This window comes from Chinchilla lanigera, unplaced genomic scaffold, assembly GCF_000276665.1.
Source record: "Chinchilla lanigera isolate Chin_1 unplaced genomic scaffold, ChiLan1.0 scaffold00082, whole genome shotgun sequence".
Classification (NCBI taxonomy): domain Eukaryota; kingdom Metazoa; phylum Chordata; class Mammalia; order Rodentia; family Chinchillidae; genus Chinchilla; species Chinchilla lanigera.
In genome coordinates, this window is record NW_004955483.1 from 8,269,811 (window position 1) to 8,296,045 (window position 26,235).

The window sequence follows — 26,235 nt, forward strand, 5'->3', positions numbered from 1 at the left end:
CTGAAGCCCAGCATGTTCAGGTGATGTTCTGTAGGATGCAGGCAGTAAGCCCTAACAGGAGCTTTTCTATGCAGTCCTCAAATATTTTCCAGGACCACTTGTGGGTGACCTACTAGGTAAAATCCATCGATCCTGGTCCACATTTAAACAGCTCCAGGCTACTTTCTCTGCCCTTTATAACTCCCCACCACCTACTGTGTGCCTCAGCCTAGGATTTATTTTTGGTACCTCATATAATCCAGGAAGCTAGAAAGCCGCAGGATAATCCCTTAGGTATTCATACAGCCCCCACTGTGTGCACAGCTCAGGAACCCTTTTGAGAAATGAAAAAATAAGTTGGGGAGCAAAATAAATGCATATCAAACAATATTTTGAGATGGTTTCTTAGTTCTGAATTTTATAGACATCTAATCTTATGAAAATCCAAGGAGAGACAAAAGCAGGATGGGCTGGAGTACAGGGGAGGCATCCCAGAGATGAGGCTGAAACTGGATACAGACACTGAGCGTAAGAGAGGACATGATCAGTGTTGGAGGTGATGCGTGTGATAAATAGCCCGATTTCTCCATTCCACAGTGGATATGCATTCATCAGAACATGCGGTACAGCACCATAAGTATATGTGATTTTTACTTGTCAGTTAAAAACAGTGAAGCACTGGTTTAGTCAAAGGGGAATGTAGGATGGTTGTAGACAAGAGGAAGCAACATACGTGAAGGCAAGCAAGCACATGGCCGTGCTTGACGGCAGACCCAAGTTCGCATATCAGGCCCTCTGCTGTGGTTCTCTTGGATAATTCCACCCCACCCCGCTTCTTCTTCTTGTGATCCTGGAGACTGAACCCAAGACCTTACACTGAACTGTATCCCCAGCCCTTTTTAGTTGTTCAATTTTGAACTGGGATCTGGCTCATTCACTGTTTCCCAGGCTGTACTCAATCCTGTGATTCTCCTGTCCGCTAGAGTACTGGGAGTATAGGTATGTGCCACCACAACTGGCTTCTCTAGCATAATTTCTTTAGTTTCTCTGAACTACAGTTTCTTTTCTGTGAAATGGAAATGTCTATACCTGTGTCATACAGTTGTTTAGGGTTTATCTAGTTAACTTCATGTGCTGATTAATGAGAGATGCCCATAAATGATCCTTTGATTTTTTTTTCCATAAGGGAAGATGGTGGTAGCATCATCTGAGCAGAAGGTGTGTCTTGAAGGATGCCGTGGGTAACCCTGTGATCTGTGTAGGTTGAAGCCAGATGTCAGGAAGTTCTAAGAGCTAAACTAAAAAGTTTAGACTGGTAGGGTGAAAAGTAGAAGGTGTAGGCATGGTGAAGTTATTATAATACAGAAGGAGGACAGTTTTTCTCTTTTTTGTCCTGTGTCTCTTAGAATCATGTCTTCCACTATTGGTCACCCAGACCACTCCACCTTCTGCAGTGTACCACTCATCTCCCAGGACGTAGGGCAGTGGTGTCGAACCTTCTAGAGCTTCCAGTGATACAGACAGTCTGTGGGGGCACGTGTGCCATAGGTTTGCCAACACTGAAACAAGGCAGACATTTTGTTTAACCAGACACAACTTCATTAAATATGGATGATAAATTCAGTTGTAGAACTTAAAGGAGTTTTGTAGTTCTCCATTACAAATAGTGTGCTTAGAAATATTAACATACTAAAAAAGATAATTATTTTTCAAGCTTACCAATCGTCTAAACTTTGCTAAATTTTTGGTTTCCCGATCTCATGGAAATAGGGTCCCTGGGCTCATAGAGCAATGTCTGCTTACAACATTTGGGGGAAATTTTTCTTATTCTTTGGATATCCCTATTATTGTACAAATAATGTGACCCCTTAGCAAAAACACAAAATTCTTTGTTGCTATTCTGTCAGGTTTACATCCATTATAAATTTTCTGCCTAGTAAATGCATTGCTAGGAAATGAATTGGTTGATTTCTGTATTAACTTGATTTCCTTTTTCTTCATTTAAAAAAGTAGCAATTCTTAATTGTGAATGGAAACATTAAGATAGAAGCATTCATTCTTTGGTGGGAAATAGGGGAAGTGGAGAGGGGGAAGCACATATTTCCTGAAACCAACCTATTTGTCAGGCTCAATGAATAATGGCATCATTGATACTGAATCCGAGCTCTCAAAGCCGCTCTCACAACTGGGAGGTGGCAGGAAGAGAGAGGGATAAGTGCGTGGATTGAGAGGGCCGAGGGGAGCAAGGGCTCTTGCGTTCCATGTGTGTCAAAGTGTTACGCTCTCATTATGCATTGCTCTATCAGAGGCTAGAGCGAGAGCCCCCACTTGGGCCCTTTTGATTTAGCAACACATAATTTTCTAATCTATATAAAGGCAATCCAGTGGGTTGGTTGGAGCAATTGAAAGATGTGGGCTCTTAGGTCAGACCGTGTGGGTTCAGCCCCAGCTCCACCACCTGCTATCTAAGGCCGGGTGAGTCCCTGCATCCCCTGTGCTTCTGTGTCCTCCTATGTTAATTAGGGGTAATAGGAGGTCTGATTTCGTAGGGTTGGTCGGAGGACAAATGGCTCACTTTCGTAGAGTACTTACGTCAGTACCTGGCACCCCCGAAGCTCTCACTTAGTATTTGTCCCTGTCTTTATCAGTGTTACATCACCATAGTCAGGTAGTGCCATCAGTACTATGGACAGAGAAAGCGTTGTACTGGGACTTATGAGATCTGGTTTTGCCACAAGCTGCTAAACTTTGGGTAAGATAACCTTTGTGGGTCTCTATTTCTTCATCTGTGATGGGGGTGGGGGGGATGTGGATTCTAAGGGCCTCTTAGAATCTCAGGTGCCCCCAGCTCAGGCCCCCTCCAGCTTGCTGATAAAAACCAAATCCACCATTTTCTGCAGCCACCCAGCTGTGCCGGTGGATTCCTCAGAGGCAAATCAAAGGCTGTTTGTTAAGCCATTTGCATTGCATTGGATCATGTTTGAGGCATTTTCATTTAAAAATATTCTCTTCCTTCTATTACTCTTTGGCTAGGTAGTCATAATACTGTTTGTTCCCAGATAATTCTGAATCAAAGTATAAAAACTATTGTGTTAGAACTAAGGAGGGGGAAAAAAATCATAAAAACTGCAGAATTTAGGCTCTTACAAGAGACATTCCTACATAAACCTGTATCCCCTGCCAACCTCATATCTGCACATACCCATACGTAGATACACATTGGAGACTATAAAGTTATATTATAGTCAATACTGACAAACTTAGTCTTTGTATATGTTTAAATCACTGCTGATTGCAGTTAAGACCTTAGTGACAGTCTTTTTATTTTAAAGAGAAATCATTTCCTAAAATGTGCCATATTGGTAGAGAACAGTGGCTTCCTTAACCTTGGTTTTTATTGTCTTCCTGGTTTTCTGTATATCTTCATGCCAGATGTAAAAACCAGTCAGGTGTTGGTGTGTGTGGGGGTCAGTGTGGATGTGAACATGCTGTGGCCTAAGAGGATCTAAACTGTTGACTCAGAATTATGTAACAATTCTTGCCATATGGCAGTTGCTCAGATTTGCTGAAGCCTTGTGTTTTCGGGCGTTGTTAATGAGAAAGGTCCTATGTGTGATGCTTTTTCTGCTCACGTTACTTTATCCTGTGAGGGGAAGCGTGAGCACCTCTGAGTCCTGAGCTGTGGGGGGGGGGGGGTTCTCTTTGGGGAGGGATTTATGTGCCCAGAGATTGAAATTTGTTTCACATTGTTTAACCAAAGCGAGAGTAGTAAGGAGACAAAACATGTCCACCAAAGTTAACATTCTAAAAGGCAACAATAGCCAAAATAGAACCACTATTTCAGCAGCAGCCCACAATAATCATTTGTTTTAGCATATGGCCTTAGTCCAGTCAAATTTCTAGTAATTAAAAGCATGGACTCAGAAGTGAGACTTTCGGGGCTCAAATCTTGGTCCTGCCACTTCCCAGTGTGTGAGAGTAGACTATAACAGCAATACATCCTTGCCATAAATTCATGATGGATTATGAGGATGACATGAGATTATGTATACAAGGCACTCGGCGCCCTGCCCCAAGGAAACCTTCAATAATTGTTAGCTATTAGGTTTAAACTGTAAAGGTTTTCCCCTACAGCTGTTCAAACATTAGTAAGTTGGCCATCGGAAAATTGTTAAAATATTTACAGTAAATGATGTCTGCCATCCTGAAAGGCACTCAAGAAAAAATTCTGAATTCAGAGTCCTTTAGATTTTTATTTTGTACAGCCTTTTATAAAGTGTCTCACCCATCCCTAATTTGACAATTTTTTTAGTGACTTGCCTTCCTCCAGTTGTTCCTAAGCATTTAAATTATTTAATTACAGAGAAGTGCAATTGACATAAGCCAGTTTAGGAGGGAAGCCTACTGATCCTTAATGAAAACATAACTCAGCTCGCCTGGAGTGTAGCCTGCCAGCTGGGGTGACTTCGCCTGCAGTGAGCCTGCATCCGTAGTTCATAGATGGAGGAGCTCATGTTGGCACGTCCAGAGAAGTAGGCAAGTAGAGGTCAACTAAGAAAAATTTGCTTTTTATAGATGTCCCACATAAATGAGCTAAGCTAATCTTACTTTAAAATTACTAGGGTGTGTGTATCTATGTATTTAAATATGTAATTTACAATGTGTATTAACATATACATATGTTTGGGCTGGGGATTTAGCTCAGCGGCAAAAGCGCCTGCCTGGCAAGCGCAAGGTCGTGAGTTCGGTTCCTGGTACCGGAGAAAAACCAAAAAAACAAACAAAAAAAACATATACATATGTTTATGCTTCTCACCTCTACCTCTCTCTCTTTCATCCTACCCAGCCTTACTTTCTTTACTCTAACCACATCTATTTCTTAGGGTATTTGCAGTACCCAGAGATACCATTGTACTTAATTAAGGGTGCTTAGAAGGGTAGATAACAGCAACAGCAATAGATAGTCTTGAACATGAAGTTCCCAGCTCTGTACTAATCCCTTTTCCTATAATACATAATTATCTGATTACCCACTTAGTGGAAACTTTCATTGGCCCCATTTTACAACTTAGAAAACTGACTCTCAGAGAGGCCCTGATGCCTATGAGAGGGCTGAAAGCAGTGTGAATGTGGGTTTGGCGCAGGAGAGGTGCCGGTGAAGATTTCATGGAGTCCCTGACACTTCTCCCTTCCCTCCCTGCGGAGACAGGCCGTGTTAGGAAATCACACCACTATGCTGTGGCATGGACTCCTCCAGGAACAGTGCTGACGGGACTTTCCCTCTTTGTCAGAGGCCCTGGAGTCCTGAAGACCGTGTTTGGTTTGTGCTTTGTTTTAACCTCCCCTCTAGTGTTGTAATACTGTGCATCACACAATCCAGAGAGGTTTTGAGCCAAGTCTGCTGCTTTATGAGAGAGTGACAGTGTACAACACTACCAGGCAGATAGAAATGAAGAACGTTTATTTTGTCAGTGGTTATGTAGTGTGGAAACACCCTCCTGGATAGTCCCAACATGCAGGCTCTGTAGGACGCTCTTCACAGGTGAGGTGGCTTTGTTTCCCTCTTTCATCCTTGGCTCCAGGGCCAAGGGCAGTGGCTGTATGACCCTTGCCTCAGTGACTCAACCACTTTGTCCAGCAACAAAAAGTGCAGAGCTCACACCCAGCCCAAGGCCTGTTGCTGGGGCGGAAACATCCGTCCGGGTGAGTCACCCCTGCCGTGCTGTGGGTGAGAATTAAGGACTGCAATGCTGATAGCCCTTGGATGCCACCATGGAAAATGGCCCTGCAGTTTACTTTTACCCTCATGGTCCAGTTTCTCAGGTTCCTTTTAATAGGCCTCTTCGTGACAGACTTCTGTAGTTGTTTAAAAATTAAATCTGCATCACCAAATCAACCTTAAAGCCTTAGTTTCTTTATCTGAACTCTGTAGTTCTGGGTCATTTAAATGTAGTCAGAAGTTACTGCCTGTGAGAATTTTTGAGACCTGCATGTTTATACACCGAGAGTTTTTGAGAATTTGCTTAAACTTCATCCAGGTTTGACATTCTTCATCTCTTGAGGTGTGTGTACAGAACCTGCCTGGTCCTGCACTGTCCAGGTGCTCTGATTTGGAGCTGGGCCACCTGCCAAGTCCAGACTCATCAAAATCGTGGTGGCTGTCAGCCCTGGTTAGAAGTGGAAAAATATCCTCACAAGGGAGGAGGCCCAGGAATTTCAAATCAGTGATTTTGAGCCCACTTTATTTCTGTTTCTGTTCTAAATCCAAAGAGAAAAAAGGTGGAAAAAAGAAAGAAAACTAGGAATTCTGTTTTAGTGATAAGATTATTGATGGTGTTTATCACAGTCAACTCTCCATTACTATAATGAAATACCTGAGGTAGTTAACTTATAAAGAGCAAATAGTGGTTTTGGTTTCTCTTGGGGTTGTAGTCCATGAGCTGGCCATGAGCTGCCCAAGTGTTGCTTTGGGCAGCACTTGATGCTGGGTGTGTGTGGCAGAGCAAATACCTCAGGGTCAGGAAGCAGAAAGAGAACGAAGAGGAGGAGATTGGGATCCCCTCTCCCCGCTTAAAGGACTTGTCCTTGGTATCCTGAGGACCACCCAGTAGGCCTCCTGTCAGAATAGTGCCATCCTGGGAACTAAGCCTTTAAAACAGGAGCCTTTCAGGGAACATTAGAGACCCAAACTACAGCAGTGTTCAAATCTTAGGTACTCTTCCTGGTAGTTACTGTAGAAAAACAGAAGGAATCATGCGTTGCTCAGGCCAGGTCCTGTGCATCACTGTGCTTAGTGTTTCAGCCAACCAAGGTGTGTGTCTGCCGTGGTCAGTGCGCAGTGTGCACGACACAGGGACTGTGCCCTCGCATTCCAGTCTTCTGCTTTCCAGCACACAGCCCACACAGTGTTTTACCCTGTGTCTCATCAGTCTTCAAATGTCAGGCGTAGGAATGATAGGAAACATCTTCCCACATGCCTGGTCTCTCTCCCTTAGTGTTTTGCCTGCAGGGCCTTGCTATTGAGAGAATCGCTGTGGTCACCCGGCTCCTCATACACACGCACTGTCACGTTGAGTCCCCGGTTGCTGTTCCCAGTGAGACAGGTTGTGTGGAGACACGTTAGCTTTTCGAAGGTCTGTGTCATATGTGACTCAGGCTTGGGTGACTTAGGTCTGTGGTTTTGCATGTAGAAATTCCACACAGAAGCTCCTTTATTGTTCTGCCTTTGTGTTGTGGGTTTCTTTGGGCGTGTTTTAAGACCTGGCCACATGGTTATAGGAGCTCTGATCATATGCCCCAGAGGAAATTGGCATCATGGTCAGGGTGAGTAACAGTGAGGTCAGGCTCGCCCTGTGGATTCACCTCAGCACACCACACGTGAGAGCTGATGTCTGGAGGGAGACCGCCTCCTCTCTGGCATCAGTCCCGCTGAGAAGCCACAAGTCCTTTAGGTTTGACAGCGTTGTGGCTTTGCTCTGTTTGTCTGGGGTAGGAACAAATACGCATAGATCCTCCTGCTTCCCACAGCTTCAGAACTTTTTCATGTGGGCTTTCCCCTAGACAGCACTTCATTGAGTATGAGTGTAAACTGTAGTTGGGAAACACTTAGGGTGGGAGTATTGCATCTTTTATGGGATCCACCCATGCACTATTGGAATTCCCTGGTTACAACCACCCGGCATAAATTGCTTCTTTTCTTGTGAACTGAGGTTCAGAATGCAGTGGGCCAATGAAGATAATCACTGTGTACTGCAGCATGTACTAATAAAATTTTAAAAATGAAACTAAATCCTCTAAAAAAGAAAAAGACAGCGGGCAAGTCATTATTTCCCTATGGTAGGAAAGAGGAGTGTTATGTTTAAAACATAGAAGTGAAGAAAACAGTGTTTAAAAAGCCTTTCTATTGATAAACCAGAGTCCTGAAGAAGCCACGCGAAGGTTTTTGGTGTTCCCTATTTTCTGTCGCAGAGTGACGTGTGACCATCATCTGTGTGCAGTGGACAGCTGGCTGTAGGGAGGACAGAAGTTATGTAATGAGTCTGCAGGCAGTTTTCTGTTTTATTTGGCAGCCTGGGCTTTTTTTTATAACTGTTTCTGCTCTACCAGTGGTGGCCAGAATGTCACTGAAAAGAGAGAATTGGTTAAGTGCAACAGTATAGCTGAAATGCCCCAGAATGAAAAAATAATAGGAAATTGGTAAAATGTGTCCTGTTGACAATTTTGGTTAAATTTATTACACTGGTTTTCTTACCACCCCACCCCTAGTAACTTTCTGTCTTAATGTTACAAAAGAATATTTTTCCTATCCTGTACAATGTGTGTTAGCATACCTCAGCCCAAATAATGGTCCTCTTTGTTCTTCCGGTCATCTCCGTGCGCACATAGGCCTGGGCACACATGCACACCCACCACCCTCATTCTCCCACCTCCACCTCTTGTTCTGATGTGTGAATCCCACTGTTACATTTGTCAATAGTTCTTTACAAGGGGCACCTTCAGAGAACTAGAAAAATAATAAATGGTTCCTTTGAGAAATCTTCCTAAATGTGACCGTCATCTGTGTGCAGTGGACACAGATAATGGTCACGCAAAACTGGTTCTTTTTTTCTCTTATCTTCGACATTGGTTGTCTCACAGAATTACTGCAAACCATCTGAAAGAAAGATAATACAATAATGAGTTCCTTCTCTGGCCCAAAATTAATTATAGCTGATTAAAGATTTAAAGGATAATATTAATAATAGATAATAACCAAAATGTATTCTAGACTTATCCTAGCTAGGCACTATGGAAAGTGCTTTTCCTCTGTTGTATTTTTAAGTCATCTCAGCAACACAGGAAGGTAGCAACTATTATTCCTATTTTCTAGTGAGAGAATTGAGAATATGCCCATAGTCACTTAGCTGGTAAGAGGTAGACGCTCAAATTTGAAAATAGAACTGGGGGGGGGGGTGAATCAAAATTCGAAGAAAATACTGCTGAATACCTGTATTATTTTAGGGGTGGAAATGTATTTGGAAATGTAACATACCATGAGCAGAAATCGTGAAGGAAAAGAGAACAATTTAGATCTGAAAGATCTAAAGCTTTTATATGACAAAGAAAAACATAAGACTGAAAGCTAAATGATAGACTGGGATAAAATATTTACAACATATGTGGTAGACACTCTAAAGGTGAGTATCTTTAATATGTAGTTAGCATTTTAAAACTAATAAGGAAAAAAAGCAATGGTTATACTAACTAATTTATAAAATACACCCAGCCCACTTGGTAAAGGTTACATACAAATGAGGAAGAAACAAAGGAAAATCAATAAAAGGCACTTTTTTCACTTTCTATAAAAGTCAAAATTGGGAAGGATTATAGTAAGCAGTGGTGTGGAGCATGTTGAAAAAGGGTATGGGCATTGTTTAGAGAACCTAGCGGTTTGATTTGAGGAGTTTTGCCTCACAAAGTCAGTAGGAAAATGCCCAGAGATAAAGATGTAAGAATAAATATTTCAGAAAAATGAGAAATCTAAATACATAGTGAAAGTTCTTCATACAATGGAAAGCTGAACAGCTATTAAAATTGCTAATGTTGATGTACATTTGTAGAGAAGGGGAAATATTCATTATTTCTTGCCCTAAAAGAAAATAAATTTCCTTTGAGACATGATTGCGTAGTAAGAAAATGGATTCCAGTCTCCCTAGAATCTTCTCTTGCTTAGATTTGTAAAAATATGTGAACTTCAGTACAGTTCTTTATATTTTATAATTTTATAAGTTGTGCCTCAGGATAGTTAATTTAAGGAGAGAAGAGAGAACAAAATATTTTCAGAAACACAGTGTAATACTTTTCTAATTTTTTAATATTTCATTTTCTTAGTTATGAATAAAACTTTATTAAATATGATAAATCTGAATTATATTCTGTCAGTCGAGCATAGCTATAAAAGAACTAGACTACATTCTGAAATCATAGGGTTATGTTTATCAGAAATCAGAATAATTTCCCCTGCATATATTTATGGTACTGCTTTGGAAGTGACCACGGGTATCAGCACAAGAGTGATCTGCAAGTTTCTATCAGTGTTCTCTAGTCAGTCTGTACATACTGTATTGACCCCCACTGACTTATTTGACAAAGGCTAGTGCTTTGAGGCTTGTTAGAGTGTAAGAAACAGTTATGCTTTGACGAGCCTGTAAGCTAATAACAACTAAACATTTCTTTTTAATTTCAGTGAACAATGTTTGGCTGATTTCTAGTGAGGAGAAGGGGGCCCTCAATTAAAAATACATTAGCTTGAGACCAACTTTGTCCGCAGAGAAGTAGTTCAGTAAATACGAATGCTCTCTGAATGCCCTGAACTCTGCAAAGAGGCAGTGGCCCCTCTTCAGGGAGCTTGCAGTTGAGATAAACACGCTCGCCTGCACACATGCAGCAGTGCAACATCGTATGTTCTGGGAGTCTGGAGACCGGAGGTGGCGGCCTGTTTCCCCGTGCCGTACAGCACGAGTTACTAATGATGGGTGAACATTAGGCTTAACGTATTTGGGGCAAGCTGACTTAGCCCTCCCACTCACAAGCAATGAGATCTTAGGGCTCTCAGAGCCCCAGTCACCTTATTAATCTTTGCTTTTTTTTTTTTTTGTAGTAGTAGCAGTAGTACTAAGGATTGAGTTTAGGGCTTTCGCACTGAGTTGCCTCCCTAGCCCTTTATTTTTATTTTTTTGTTTTGAGACAAGGTCTTGCTGAGTCACTAAGTTGCCCAGTCTGCGATCTTCCTACCTGAGCCTCCCAGAGTGCTGGGATTACAGGCGTGCTTATCATACTTGGTTTATTAATCATAGTTTATACCTGTACTACTTGGGTATTGTGGAGATTCAGTGATATAGAATAGATAACATGCATTGCAAACAGGGCAGTGGATAAAAATTCTCTTCTTTCCCCTTAGCAGCATAAATACAAGTTAAATTGGTTACTTCATGTCCTACTTAGTATTTGCAGTAATTTGGACATGGGCTAAATTGAAATTTTACTCTTAATATTTATATGCTGGAGAATTCTTTGTCCATTTTAGTTATTTTTCATGCAGTTTTAGAATATATATCCTGGTTTGTTTGATTTTCTTTTTTTTCCAGTTAATCTTCAGTTTAAAAGAAAAAGGCACATTGTAGTTTGCTCTTGAAAGAACATAGGGAAAAAAAATCCTCATAATCCCAGCCTACTTAGCATCAGGAGCAGAAGTCAGAGGTATTACATTTCCAACCTGAAATAGCAACAGATATAAATTCTTGATTGGTTAATGACTTCAGGCTTATTGAAGCCATGATAAAAATCTCTTTGACCACAATGCTTTGCTGCATTTGAGTCAGTTCAGCAGCTTAGACTCTTCATCTTGGTCTGCATTGTGCTGCTATGAAATAATTCCTGAAACTGGATCATTTATAAAGAACAGAGATGTATCAGCTCACAGTTCTGGAGGTTGGGAGGTCCAAGATGAAGGGTCTGCATCTGCAGAGAGTCTTTTTGCTGCTTCCTAACGTGGCAGAAGGCATCACATGTGAGCAGGAGAAGGTCCTACTCACTTTTGCAACAAACCCTTTTCTGTAATAATGACATTAGCCCGTTACCTAATGTCTTTTTTGAGACAAGGTTTCACTATGCAGTTCAGGCTGGCCTTGAGCTCATTTGTAGGCCAGAGTGGCCAGCAACCCTTCTGCCTCAGCCTTTTCAGTGCTGGGATTACAGGTGTGCGCCACCACACCCCGCCTATTACCTAATGTCTTTTAAAGGCCCCACTTCTCAACACAATTGCATTTGGAATTAAATTTCCAGCACATGAATTTGGGTGGATGCTTCAAATCATTGTACTTTTGCTCTTTTTTTCAAGTTACAAAATATGAATTGAAGTCACAAATTATTTGACTTAGCCTTACCCCACGCCTTCCTGGAGGCCGGTTAACCACTGTGGAAGATCAAACAAGATTGCTCCATTCAGCCACTTGTGCCAAGAAAGCATTACTTTTAAGATTCATTCGAGTGGCACTTGGGTCTGGCTGAGGACCACAAGTAATTCTAAGAAGCTGAAGCACAGGCTGAGCTTAATTCTGCATCTTCTGAGACAGGACTCAGCTCCAGACTTAAGGGCTGTCTTTTGGCATGGGGCTTAGGAATTCATTTGAAATAAGGAAGGCCCTTTGAGAAAATACGAGATAAAGATAGCTGTGTATGAAAGAGCACATGCCCGGATGATCAGATATTTTCTCAGTGAGCATAAGACTGTTGATCTTGACTCTAACATAAAAGCAGTTCTTAAAGTTTATGTGTAGGGGATAATGTGATAATACCATATTCTTCAAGTACTGGTATATTGTGTGCACAGATCTTTAGATAATCTTAACAACAAACTGTTTTAAAAAGGCTCTTAAGATTGCACACACATTTTCAAATCCGCATATTCTATCAGCTTGCTTTGAATATCTCTTAGGTATCAGACTCTGTACTAGATGGTAGAAGTTAGAGGTATGCAGTAATACAAATTTGGCATAATTTTTGCAGTCTTTTTTTTAAAAAATACTTTAGTATCCATAATGCCCATTTTGTTATATAAAGTTTTACATTGTATGTATAGTTTTGAACATGGCTTTTGAAAAACATAACTCAACAATGGTTTATAATTCTAGCATTCTTTACATGTAAGTATACTTTCTTTAGTTTATATTTTTAAATATTGTATAATATTCCATTTTAAAATAGCTACATTTTGCTTAATGTAACTGGTGCTTAATGTAGATGGTGCTTAATCTGACTTTGATTTATAGTATTACAAATAATGCTGCCAAAGTGTCCTTGGACAGGATGCTCTGTGTGACCGCGTCTGTGGGAAAGATTCGCACCACAGTTAGAGGGTGCACGTATATCCTTTTATAGGTGTTTTCTTTCAGAATGGCCAGATTTGTTTATTCTCCCACCAGCAGTTTATAAAAAATAATCATGTCTTCCATCCAGCAATATTTGTTATCAAAATTTTAGTTTTTGGCAGCCTAATGGTTGAATATCTTGTTTTTCTCTGACACACTGAAGACTCCTGCAGTCATGATACATCTTAATATAACAAAGGCGTGCTCAAATCAGAGCCAACTTTGCATAAAAGAAAAATACACAACCAGATGCTTGTGATGTTATTTTCTAATGTAAAAGGCTTTTCAAATGTCATGTAGGGTAAAATGATTAAACTGACTCATTCTTTCAACAAACACTTATTAAGCATTTGGTACCAGGCATGAGGATTACAGAGATAAAGAGATTACATCAGGACATCAGCTCCTGTGACATCAGGAACTGCATGGTCTAAGACTCCCAGAGCACAGAGAAAGAGAATATAATCTTAATTCTTTTAATGGTAGGGAATGAGTGTTAGAAAGTCTCCAGTTTCAAGGGGTAGTAGTTGCTAGCTTATATATTTAAAAAGCTTGTCATACCTGCACTCTTATACGGTATATGCTTCTGTGATGCAGAATCTACAGTAGCAGAACTTGTCCTCTGCCCTCAGGGAGGGCTCCTGGGACTCCCTTAGCCCCAGCTTCAGTCATTACTCCACAGCGAACCATTTGTCAGCACATGGTGTCCATGCTTGGTGCTGAGGGGTGCAAAGCAGTGCACGACACAATTCTTGCTCATTGGAATCTCCAGACCCAGATGGGGAGATAAGACAGTTCCTAATTAATGATTTTTGTAAGATACTAAATCCTAAGAAGAAATTCAACCAAATTTGAATGATGCTTCCATGTGGCCCACTGACAATGGAAAATAAGCTTTAATGCCTAGAGAGATGTCAAAGGAGGGATATGGTATAGAATCAGAAATCTATCCACGTACTAGCTGTATATAGTTTAGAAACAAGAATTAAATGGTAAGGCAGATGCAGTGGCACGTGCCTGTGCCCCAGTTACTCAGGAGGCTGAGGTGGGAGGATTGCATGAGCCCAGGAGCTTGAGAGCAGTCTGGAGGGCACAGAGGAATGAAGTTTTATACATTAAGTTCTTAATATGTAGCTCTATATGTAGTAGGCATTAAATACAATTTTAACATGGAGGAATGAGACTTAGTAGACTGTTATTAATACAAATACATCAAGAAAAATATCATCCTTAGTTTTTAATTTTTGTCTTGTCTTCTAGGTCAAGAAGTGGTTTTCAAGTGCCTTGGGGAAGGAATTCTTGAAAAAGCCTTTCAGGGTTATAATGCTTGTATTTTTGCATATGGACAGACAGGTAAGGAGTTGCTTTTATTGCTGTAATCAGTGATATTAAATATGCCTTTTCTGTCTCTTTTTCTTCCTTTTTTTCTCTCTGTCCTTCTCTCTTTCATTAGCATGAGCTGTACCACAGAGCTACATCCCCAGCCCTGAAGATACATTTCTTAAAGGTTAAAAATAGAAGTTTGAGAAGCAATAGAAAAATGCTTCTGACTTTATGGGCTTAACTGAATTATGTGATCAAAACTAATCTTTTTTGTAGGTGCAGTTGGAGTAATTTCAATGTTAATAAGCAGAGCTAGTTTCAAATTGTGAAGTGTCATTTTCCTAAATGATAGTTTGAATCTGTATTTGAACTAGAAAAGTAATTACCACTTTCTCAGTATACCTGTTACAGTGAAAACTATAGAGAAACACTTAGAATCATTCTATACTAAGGACTTTCACTAGGATATAAAAGTGATGATGGATTAGTAAATCAAAGCTGGTGGAGCAATTGATTGAAACAAGCAGAACAAAAGCATAGTAGCTTAGCCATTAACATTCTGAGCTCTGACATTTTGAAAGGTGGGAGTAAGTTTACCATAATAGTACTGCTCATACCACATCATGTGATATGAATCAAGTGAAAGAATATAGTATGACAGTAACATACTACTCTTGTTACTTAATGTCCAGCTAGAATTTTGCTATACATGCTTCTAAAGAGTATGTATGTTTAGTGGTTGTGTTTGTACGTGAAGGTCCTCAGCAGACTGTAGGCTGTGTGATACAAAGAACAGTGACTCTGAGGTCCATGGAACTCGGTTTGGGAGCCAAATTTACACCTTTTTTCTGTGTGACCTTGGCTGATATATGAGGACAACTTGTATAGTCACAGTTACATGAATATTCCTCTTCTACCCTACTTCCTTCTGCTTGCTCTTTCAGGTTCGGGAAAGTCCTTCTCTATGATGGGCCATGCGGAGCAGCTGGGCCTTATTCCTAGGCTCTGCTGTGCTTTATTTAAAAGGATCTCTTTGGAGCAGAATGAATCACAGACCTTTAAAGTTGAAGTATCCTATATGGAAATTTATAATGAGAAGGTTCGGGATCTTTTAGACCCCAAAGGGTAAGTTAGTGTTTGAAATTAATCTGGTAAGTAGGGGTAATAATTTTAAGCTATTCTAAAGTTAAAATCGCAAGGGAATATATAGATGTGAGCCATTGGTCACTACTGTGGTGTCAGTGCATTTACTGAGAAATCATCAACTCTCAAAACCGATCACTGTGCCCAGTGTATGTTCATTTCACCCTGTGGTTATTAACAGAGTTGTTACATAATGTTTTAATTATTAGTGATGCTACCATGAGCTAACTAGAAAAAATGGAGTTACTGATGACATACTGGTCTCTCTGTTTGTGTTGGAAAGTAGCACCTTTAAATGAAGGCAAAGTGGTTGAAGGACTACAACAACCCACCCTTCTGTGAGGTGTGTTGGAAGCACATGGGGAGCTTTTCATGGGCTGTCTGGCCTCCACTCCACCCATACAGGATGATTCAGTTGGCCCAGGATGAAACCCAGGCAAACTAAATGATAAAAACCATATGAGTTTGATTCGTAGAGGAAGGAGAGCCATTTACTTCTTTTCCCAACTTAAAACATTTTTTGTACTGCTTTTAAAGTAATTTGTAGAGAATTTAGAAAAAGGGTAGTATAAGAAGAAATAAAGTGACTTTTTAATCCTTCCACTGAAAAGTAACCACTGCTAACCCTTTGATGCATTTTGATCCTGTGTTTTGGATCTGTGTTATGTACGTACATGCTCACATTTTGAAACCATTCTATAAATACAGTTCAGTATCCTGAATTTATCATGTAATGTGATAAGTATTAAAATTATGAACATATCAGGCCCCCCAAATTCAAAGATCCAATCCAAAAATGGGCATCTGAGATGAATACACACTTCTCTAATGAAGAGATACTAATGGCGAATAAATACATGAAAAAATGTTCAATGTCATTGGTCATTCAAGAAATGCAAATTAATTATGAACATATTAAAATTAGTTTAAATTATTTTAGGAGCTGTATGTTATGTAACTCTTTTGACCATTTATAAGTCCACATGTCAGATGAAATCAGAGGTTTAAGATAGAAATTATAGGTGTGAAGAAAGTGATAAGATCATAGGAAATGTTTGTATTTACTTTAAAGAGTTACGTTGAAGGCATACAAAGGAATACTTATAACACTGTAAGCTATAAAGAATGATAAAATCAATAACTTCCTTAGCTTATTAATAAATGGAACCTAATATTTTTTAAGCTTTCTGTGTGTTCCGCTTGGATCTCATTCATTTTCTTGCCTTTCCCCAAAGTAACTTCTCTTAGCAATTTCATGTTTATCATTTTCTTCTCCATTTCTAGCATCTACATGTAATTTCAGTTTTTATCTTTCTGTAAACAACATCGTAGTCTACTTATTCTTTGATGATTTTCTTTCCTTTTTTTTTTAACATAATGTATTCATTCATATTTCTAAAGTAGTAATACAAGGGCTGGGGATTTAGCTCAGCAGCACAACGCCTGCCTGGCAAGCGCAAGATTGTGAGTTCGATTGCCGGTACCAGAAAAAAAGCCTAAATAAATAAATAAATAAATAAATAAAGTAGTAATACAATCCCAGCACTCGGGAGGCTAAGGCAGAGGAGGATCACTGAGAGTTTGAGACAAGCCTGAATTGCATAGCAAGACCTTGTCTCAAAAAACCAAAAAAGGGCCGGGGATGTAGCTCAGCGGCATAAGCACTTGCCTGGCAAGCTTGAGGTCATGAGTTCAATTCTTGGTACCAAAAAAAAAAAGAAAGAAATGTATTCAAAAAACCAAAAAAAAAAAAAAAAGTAGCAATCCATTAATTTTACTACTGTTTAGTATTCTGTTGTATGATTGTACCATAGTTTCTGTCTTCCCTTGTCATTCACATGGTTCCACTTTTCTCTGTTAAGTGCTGCTCCTTGAGCATTATGCAGGCTCCTGGTACACAGGAGCAGGAATTTGTAGGGGATACATCCAAGGAGGATTGTGAGTCACGAGAGACTGAGTCTCGGTGTTATGAAATAGTGGGTAGTGTCTGCACCAGTCTACACTCTCAGCAGCAGCATATAACAATTCCAGATCATAAAATAAATAAATAAATAAATACCCAATTCCAGATGTTAGATACCATCACATACTCTTGATATTGTGCTAGACGTACTTTTCTTGTGACTGATTAGCATTACCGAATCCCTGGTTGTGTAAGTGGTATGCACGAGGGCTGGGTCATGTGTATCACCGTAGGTATCTTAAAGATGGGCATTGTAGTCTGTCCTTGTTTAGAGTCCAGCTGAATTACTCATGTCACATGGAATTCTTCGTCCTTAAATGTAAAACCTACTCCGTCATGGTGCTGTGAGATTAGATGGGATAACTGCAAAGTGCTTAGGAAATCATGCCAAAACCTTGGGAAGCACTATTCTCAGTTTGTCTTTTCCATACTTGAGTGATACCAGACATTGACTCTTAATTTGAAAGATAATTAATGTCCAATGCCATGAAAAAGAGATTGTACCTGATAGGGTGAACATACGTGTATATAGCTTTGCTCTTAATCTCAGCTGGCAGTTCATAAATTCTTTACATAAGTCCCAAACCAGAATTGCCACTTAAAAATTCAATAGAGCCCTAAAGTCTTCACAAGCAGAGCAAGTTCTAAGTAGATGGTAAATGTCAGGGGCTACAGACTGTCCCTGTACTATGATTTCACTGTACAAAATTATCAACATGGAAGCAGCGTAAATCCATATGACTTGAAGAAATAAACTAAAATTTAAAACATTTTAGCATTGTTCAGCACTTATTCAGAAATTTTGACATTATTTACTGAGAATGTGCTTAATTACAGAACAGTCTTTAGGTTACACTCTTTTCCTTCCCCTCCCCTTCCCCTCCCCCTCCCTTTCTCCCTCTCCCGCTCCTCCCCCTGCCTCTTTTTCCCCTTTTTAACTGAAGCTCATCTACTAACATCAGCATAACCTGGTTCTGTATGCTGGCTGTTTAGTTTGGGACTAAAGATAGAATTTTTCATTCATTCATTCATTCATTCATTCATTCATTCATTTCTTTTGAGACAGGGTCTTGCTATGTACCCCAGGCCGGCCTCAAACTTACAGCAATCCTCCTGCCTCCGTCTCCCAAGTGTTGAGATCACAGGCATGCACCACCACGCCCCACCAAAAATTTTTAAATAGTACGTTCCTTTAAATAGAAATGAAAGTATAAAAGACATTCCTCATATGGAATGCTTATTTTGCTAATCCAAATAAAGTAATTTTTAGGATACTTTTTCTAATGATTAAAAAATTCCTCTTTTGAAATGTTAATCTTCTGAGTATTTAAGAAGAAAGAAAAAGCTTCCAACTTTGGTCTGAGTCATTCATTCCTTTTTTCTCTTTCCTGAAGGAGTAGACAGTCTCTTAAAGTTCGAGAGCATAAAGTATTGGGACCATATGTAGATGGTTTATCTCAGCTGGCTGTCACTAGTTTTGAGGTAAGTGTCGTTTTTGAAAAATGTCATTAAAAACCTGGCAGTAGATCAGAATTGATTGCCACATCAGCACACCCCAGAGAGAAAGGGCTTCTGTCACACTCTCCGAGCTGGTTTGTGAAGGTTTCACTGTGTGGCCAGAGCATCCAGCTCTTTGAAGCTGCTGAATATTTTCACTAGTACCACTCTCTTGAAACTGTTTTCCCTATTGCTGCCAGTGATGTCTTTCTACACAGAGCTGGTAGTCCAAACAGTAGTATTTGAGAGTTTATCCAACCTCATCTTACTGACAAGTTTCTCCTGCCTTTCACTATGTCACTTTTCATACTTCTGGCTCCTGTTTTTTTGAATCAGTCTTCTCTCGATGGACTTACCGTTTCCTGCTCCTCGACAGGAGAACTCAGTTTTCTGCCCTTATTTCTGTAATCATTGCTTTGGAAATCCCATACCACAGGCTGCTATCTCTGATGCTGAAGAATGTAAATGAATGGACAAATGAGCCCACGAATGCCTATATTTACTTTTGCTCTCTAAGGGATGTGGCCAGTCCATTACCACCTCAGACTCAGTGTGACTAAAAATAATTTGTGAATTGACTCTCTCCAGCTATTTCAATGAAGATATCTGTTGTATTTCTCACATTAGGAACAATTAAAGATAGGGTATGGTCATCATTTTGAAATGAGTTGAAACCCTTCTGACCTAAAGATACTAAGTCAGGACTTTCACTACAGAGCCAGCTTCTTAGCCCATTGTCACTGCGGTCATTGTGTATGTCACCCCGTCACTTATTAGTAAGAGGCAGTGAATTCTTGATGTGCATCCCAGTTCTAGATATGGGGAAGGTTATCTGTGAATGTCACCATCTTTGTATGTAAAAGCAGAAAAATATTCTTTCCATAAGGTTCATTCAGCAGACACTGCATAAGAGGCCATACATTGCAGATGTGTGTGAGGAACAAGTGTCCAGACCTGCTGGAGGGACAGCTCCCTCCCTTGGAAAGCCGCAGTGTTGGGGAAGAGGCAGCTAAACAAGAGATAGACAGCTATATCAGGTCGATGAGCACGGGGGAGTTAGGCTTACATAAGGTAACTGCTGTTACTGAGCACCTGGAGGAGAAATGGGGTCTTAACAGGGAAGGAAACCCTCTGGTGGGTGGGAAGAATGGGGAACTGTTTCATATAATACTAGAGAGCCCTGGAGGGGCGGAAGCTCAGCTGTACTCTGGAGGAGTGGCAGGGGGTTTATGGAAGGATCACAGAGGTGTCAGAGGGATCATACTGTGTGTGCACCTGGGGTGCAGAACTGTGTCCTTGTGTTTTTGCTTATGGTATTTTCCCTGATGCTTTGCCTCCAGGATATTGAGTCGTTGATGTCTGAGGGAAATAAGTCTCGGACAGTAGCTGCAACCAACATGAACGAAGAAAGCAGCCGCTCGCATGCTGTGTTCAACATCATCATCACGCAGACACTGTATGACCTGCAGTCTGGGGTGAGGGGCGAGGCAGAACGTCGGGGTTGGGGGAAACCCAGGCCATGTACAGAGGGGAAGTAGGTCACGGCTGGATTTGGTAACTGGGAATTTTATGTTGGCTCTTCTGCTTACTAGGTGAGCTGCTTTGCCTATATCATTTAGTTTCTTAGGTCTTCTTTTTATATGATGTTTTTTTTAAAAATTGGATTTTGTGTGTAAACTCCCTAAGGATCACGAGGACATCACCGTGCAGCTTTTAGTATGTATCCTTTCGTATTGAAATTGACTTAAAACCCCCTACGTCTACTGCTTGGTGATTGAGGTATATTAAAGAGGAAACCATAACATTTAGCCTAAAGAAGCTACTTCAAAAGAGGGAACTGACTCAAACATGCAGGAATCTTCGTATCCTAAAATTTCCTCACAGGTACCTTCAGTGTCCAGCTTTCGTGCTATAATCTGGAAAGCTGGATGTGCTTGCTACCCACCTGCAGAACAAAGTACTACATTTCTACACCAGTTTAAATTTTGAAATAAAAATCTTTGGACTATTTAAGATCTTGAGAAATCTGCTGTGTTGGAATAGGATGGACTGCAGGATTGTACTCAGTCAGTGCTGACAGATACAGAGATACCATGTGGTATTTGCATTAATGTGTGTCATTTCTCTCTTGTTTCCTACATCTAGAACTCAGGAGAGAAGGTCAGTAAGGTCAGCTTGGTAGACCTGGCTGGTAGCGAAAGAGTGTCTAAAACCGGAGCTGCGGGCGAGCGACTGAAAGAAGGCAGCAACATTAACAAGTAAGGTGACGCTTGTGAGGACATCCTGGGTGATTTGCCTGTCCTGGCTCCTTGTACATGCCAGGCAAGGGTTTTACCACTAAGCTACATCCCAGCCCCATCCATCCATCCATCCATCCACCCACCCACCCACTCACCATCTATATCTAATCTATTATGTTAGTGGGGAATAAGCTCAGGCCCTCATACTGAGCTAAATCCCCAGGTTTTTTTTAATTTATTATTTTGAGGCAGGGTCTCACTGAGTCACTGAATTGCCCAAGCAGGGGTTACATTTGCAATCCTTCTGCCTTTGCCTCCCAGAGTACTGGGATTATAGGTGTGCACCACCACACTCAGCTTAGCCTGGCCTCTCTTATGTTTTAGGGGGAAATTTGTTGTATTATAATTGGAGTTTCTGATGCAAAGTTGTTCACAGTGTTGTAGCTTTAGTAAACTGAGTTTTCTTTTTTAAAAAAGCAAAAGCCTGCCTCTGAAGATGCTTGAGGTTTACTAAAGAGCATAGCCCTGCCCCTCAAACGGTACAGACATTTAGGGGTATCATCATGCATACAGATGGTGCTGGTATAGAATGGTTGTGCACAGGATTGTTTGACTTTACAATAGTTTGAAAGCAAAGTGCATTTAGTGGAAACTGTACTTCACATTCTATATTTAGATCTTTTCCTGGGCTAGCAGCATAAGGTTTGATCCTCTCTTCTGATAATTGGGAGCAGCAGCAACCACAGCTCCCAATCAGCAGCTCTATCACAGGAGGTTGCAAGCAATAATCTGTAATGTTTTGTGTTGTGAAGTTAGAATATTTCAAAGTTTTGGTGTGGTAAATGTGTTTTCAACTTTGGATAAGTTTCAGACTGCATAAGTCAAGGAACATCTGCAGTGCAATCTTAGGTAAAATGCAAATCTCATCTTCATTAATTTTGGGAGCTTATTCTCATAAGAAAATGTGATTTAAATCCTTTTGTAAGGCTAATACTATGTTCAAAAAATTTAACAGTGATTAAATAACTGCCATCCTGGAATCTTGCCATTTGGCGTGAGTGCCTAGGTGGCATGAGTGCTGCAGTACAGGCTGGAAGAGGGCAGAGAGGGAAAAGTTGCCAGCGAGATACAGGTGATACAGGTGTTTCTTGTAGAGGGCTCTGCAGAGGTACAGAGGACAATCTTGTGTGCAGTGTCCCATGGGGCTCCTGATCACACAAGTCCCTCTACTTTCCAATTTGAGATGGAGCAGTTTGCATTTAAAAGTGTGAGGGCCAGGGATATAGCTCAGCGGCACAAGCACCTGCCTGGCAAGTGCAAAGTCCTGAGTTCGATTCCTGGTACCAATAAAATAAAATATACAGTAGAATATGCACAGATTATTTTATTTAAAAAAGGGCTGGGAGGATAGCTCAGTGACAAAAGTACTTGCCTGGCAAGTGCGAGGTCATGAGTTCAATTCCCAGTACCAAAAAAAAAAGTTAAAAGTGTGTACTCAGGCCAGACTGCCAGGGTTAATCCTGTGTCTGCCAGTTACTATGTGTGTATGTCAGGGACAGGAGATTTAACCTGTTTGGGCCATACTTTTCTCATCTGTAAAATAGATATATTAATAGTATCTACTTCATAGAATCGAGGATTAAGTGCTAGCATGTGCCTAGAACAATTCCTGGATTGCAGTAGACACTGAACAAAGATTAATTGTTATAGTTACTGTTTTTACAAATTGGCGTAATCAGTGTCATCATGTCAGGTTCCACAGAAAGTAGTTTGTACTTGTAACTGTTTTCTGCTGAGTATAGTAATTTCGGATTTTGCTTAGAACAGAATTTGAGAAGAGGAAATATATGCAGGGCCATGGTGTGTGTAGCTTGAACTTTAAAGCAATATTGGCACAATATGATTTTAGCATATAAAATTTAAAAATGTGGGACTCAATCATTGTTCCCTCTGTTAGACAGAAATAGCTCACTCACTGGGCAAGTCTGCTGCTTTAGGGCATTAATCTTCCAGTCAGCTTGTCTCCTGCTCTAATAACAAGGGATTTTGCTACATTTCATGACAAGGCGCTGCAAGATCACAGGCTGGCACTACAGCCCTGTTCCACAGTGAGCTCAGGAAGAGGGTGGGATGCAGAAATGAGAGCATGAGGCAGCGGATTCCAGAAGGAAGATTGTCACCTTTCCTAGAGATTCATTTCTGGTGCCAAACCTTGCCAGCCCTGTGGGCTGACACAGGAAAGGCTGTGCCGTGGACTTGGAAAATGTTAGAGTGCATGTGTATGTCTGGCCTGATTCAGAACGACAGTGACTTTAACTCAGCACTTGCCAGTCTTCTGACTGCTTCCTGAGATGCAGTGGTACCCTAGTTCACAAACACTTTCGTGTGTGCACAGTTCAGTTTGCAAACAAGTGTTTGGCAAAATTTTGTTTTTGTTTATGAACTCACACACAATCACAGCCATCTTTCCCACCCAAACATGAGCATGGCCATCTTTTCCAGAGTCATGGAATTAAGCTCATGAATCAAGGGACCGCTGTAATGACTCATCTCTTGTCCCCTCAGCCTTGTGAGATGAGTCTTCTCTCCTCACTGTCCAGATGAGAAAACCAAGGCGAAGAGCAGTTACATATTATATCTCAGGTCACCAAGCTCTCAGTGCATGTCTTAGCTTTGTTAAACACAAGCTCCAGGGCTACACCCTGCTACAGTTGGGGTGCCACGCTTTATTTGCCTGGAAGAGCCTGTTTGATACTTTTGTTTCAGTGCAAATATTAATGGTGCCCCTTAAATTTGTATGCTAACTTATGTAGTGTTCCTGATTGGACTACCTCAAGCTATGTGAGAACACTGAGGTCCTCTAGCAGCTGGCTCTTTTGTGGAACAATTTGACTTGAATGGGATTTTCTCATCATAAATCAATCATCTTCCCTAAGTTTTACAGTAGTCTTTCACAAATTCATATGTATATTCTTTACTGCAGTTTGTGAGCTAAGTAGGACCTTTAGAGCATTTTATAGCTTTTAGGACATTTTTACATGCTTTATATCATGTGAGCTCAGAAGAGGTATTTTTATGTTAATATAACAGATATGTTGCAGATGAAAAACTGGCACTTGGGAAATATTAAGTGACACACATGTAAGCCACCACACATTTATTAGGCTTCTACTGTGTGTCTGGTACTGCATTAGATGCTGGGGGTGCACAAAGAATGTAAAACATTGTGGTCGGTACACCTCCCACCCCCAAATATATCTTCATTCTAATTTCCAAACCCTGTATGCCCTTCCAAGGCAACGAGATTTTACAGATTTAGTTAAAGTGATGATTATCTAGGCAGGCCCTGTGTAGTCACAGGACAAATAAGAGAGGGAGGCAGTTGAGGCAGAGACCAAGTGATACAGAGAGGGAAAGACTTTCCCCACTGTTTGCTTGAAGGTGGTGGAGGGGATGTGAGCCAAGGTGAGGAAAAATCGGGCACAGAACACCACCAGAGCCTTCAGAAGGTTGCAACCCTGCTGACACCTTGAGCTTACCCCAGTGAAATGCATTCTGTGCTTCCAACCTCCAGAGCTGCAGAAGTTTGGAGAATTTTCCTAACTCAGTAGGTCAAGAGCTTCACTTACACAAGCCTGCCTCATCTGCATCTTTAGTCTTCATTTGCACATTGCGTGCCATTAGTGTGTTAGTATGGCACTGCCCAGGATTCCTCCAGAAGCCATGCAGTGTGTATGCTGAACTTCCTAAAAGCCCAAGTGTTCTCAACTACAAAATGTAGATAGGCCCAGGGATTTCAGAAAAGAGATGTGGACCTGCTGGTTTTTTGTTTTTTGGGGATTTTTTTGGCAATACCAGGGATTGAACTCACGACCTTGCGCTTGCCAGGCAGGCGCTTATGCCACTGAGCTATATCCCAGCCCCATACCTGCTGTTTTGACCCATTTTAGCAAAAGTATACTGAACACTGACTAGGTGTAAGAACACAGAGAGAGGCAGAGTGGGCCATCAGCAGTGGGAAGACCTGTGGACCAGTAGTACTAAAACCCAAGCATCACAGAAATTCTGTGTGGAACAGCAGTAGTACCAGGGAGGGGCACTTAACACAGTGGGGAGGAGGGGTTCCATAGCAGACACTGCACTGTTTCAGTTCTGGAAACCAGCTGTGTGACCTTATTTCTTCACCAGTAAAATGTAATGAGGAAACTACCCAGCAAATGTAGTTGTTATGAAGAGTAAACTAGTTGCTTTTTGTGAAGTGCTTAGACTATTGTGTGGCACATAGAAAATTATATGTGAGTGCATGTTAGTAAAATAAAAAAACACAAACTACTAATAGTTCCACAAATGGCTTTCTAAGCTTTATAATCAGTGCCCCGTTAAATTCTAAAACTGAAGCAGTCTCTGACATGTTTCCTAAGCTTTCTCCCACCTCCTCCTTGGGCTTGTTTGGTGGAGCATTGATAATCCTCCTAAGCAGACCTGTCAGGGACTCCACACAGACATCAGTGTTTGCTTAATGGGCTGTGGATTTAGGGACTTCATCTCTCTTGAAGCTCTTAAGAGCTTAAAGCATACATTATTCCTTCGTCTGAAAAGCTAAGATGCTGTGTGTCCACGGTGCCAAGGGATGTGCAGGTTATCTGTGTACCACCTTCACGGGGATATCCTGCTGAGACACCGGGCTGCCACTCGATGTCAAGGGAAGATGGAGTGGGAGGTCTTTTCTCCCTCTGGAGTCCAGCTGCTTCAGCTTTCCCGGGAACTCCCTTAGTTCATGAAAAACTCTAATGCCCTGGATGTTGCTTCCATTTTATCCCAACGCTGACCAGTCACTAAATGCAAATAAGAGGTGTCTAATAAGTATCATTCCCAAGCACATTTCCATTCCAATTGCTGTGATTAATAATAAAGTATGTATTTGACATCCTCCAAAATGTGTCCTACTGAACACTTGTTCCAGGAATATGCATACTTGTTACTTCTAGGCCTATGCCATAAAATTTGATGTAATAACTTACAAGTTTTCTGTATTTAAAAGTTTGCGGGATGCAGTTCCCCACCCCTTTTCCTTCTTGAGTGTTTTTCGTGGCTCTTGTTTATTTCCTTTCAGAAACCTCACTTTGTAGCCCAAATGACCAAACCTGAATTTGTATCCAGGGTCCGTGAACACGGCCTGCTT

At 40.9% G+C, this 26,235-nt stretch overlaps 1 protein-coding gene across 3 annotated transcripts in view; it reads left to right on the top strand.

Moving 5' to 3' along the window:
* The window catches only part of Kif13a (kinesin family member 13A), a 175,132-nt gene that overhangs the window by 78,297 nt on the left and 70,600 nt on the right, over nucleotides 1-26,235 (top strand). For all 3 annotated transcript variants that reach the window (XM_013503818.1, XM_013503819.1, XM_005403395.2), the window contains exons 5-9: nucleotides 14,148-14,240; nucleotides 15,155-15,335; nucleotides 18,711-18,798; nucleotides 20,154-20,288; nucleotides 20,959-21,071. In XM_013503818.1, the coding sequence (XP_013359272.1) occupies nucleotides 14,148-14,240; nucleotides 15,155-15,335; nucleotides 18,711-18,798; nucleotides 20,154-20,288; nucleotides 20,959-21,071 (610 nt within the window). The remainder of the gene's footprint in view (nucleotides 1-14,147; nucleotides 14,241-15,154; nucleotides 15,336-18,710; nucleotides 18,799-20,153; nucleotides 20,289-20,958; nucleotides 21,072-26,235) is intronic.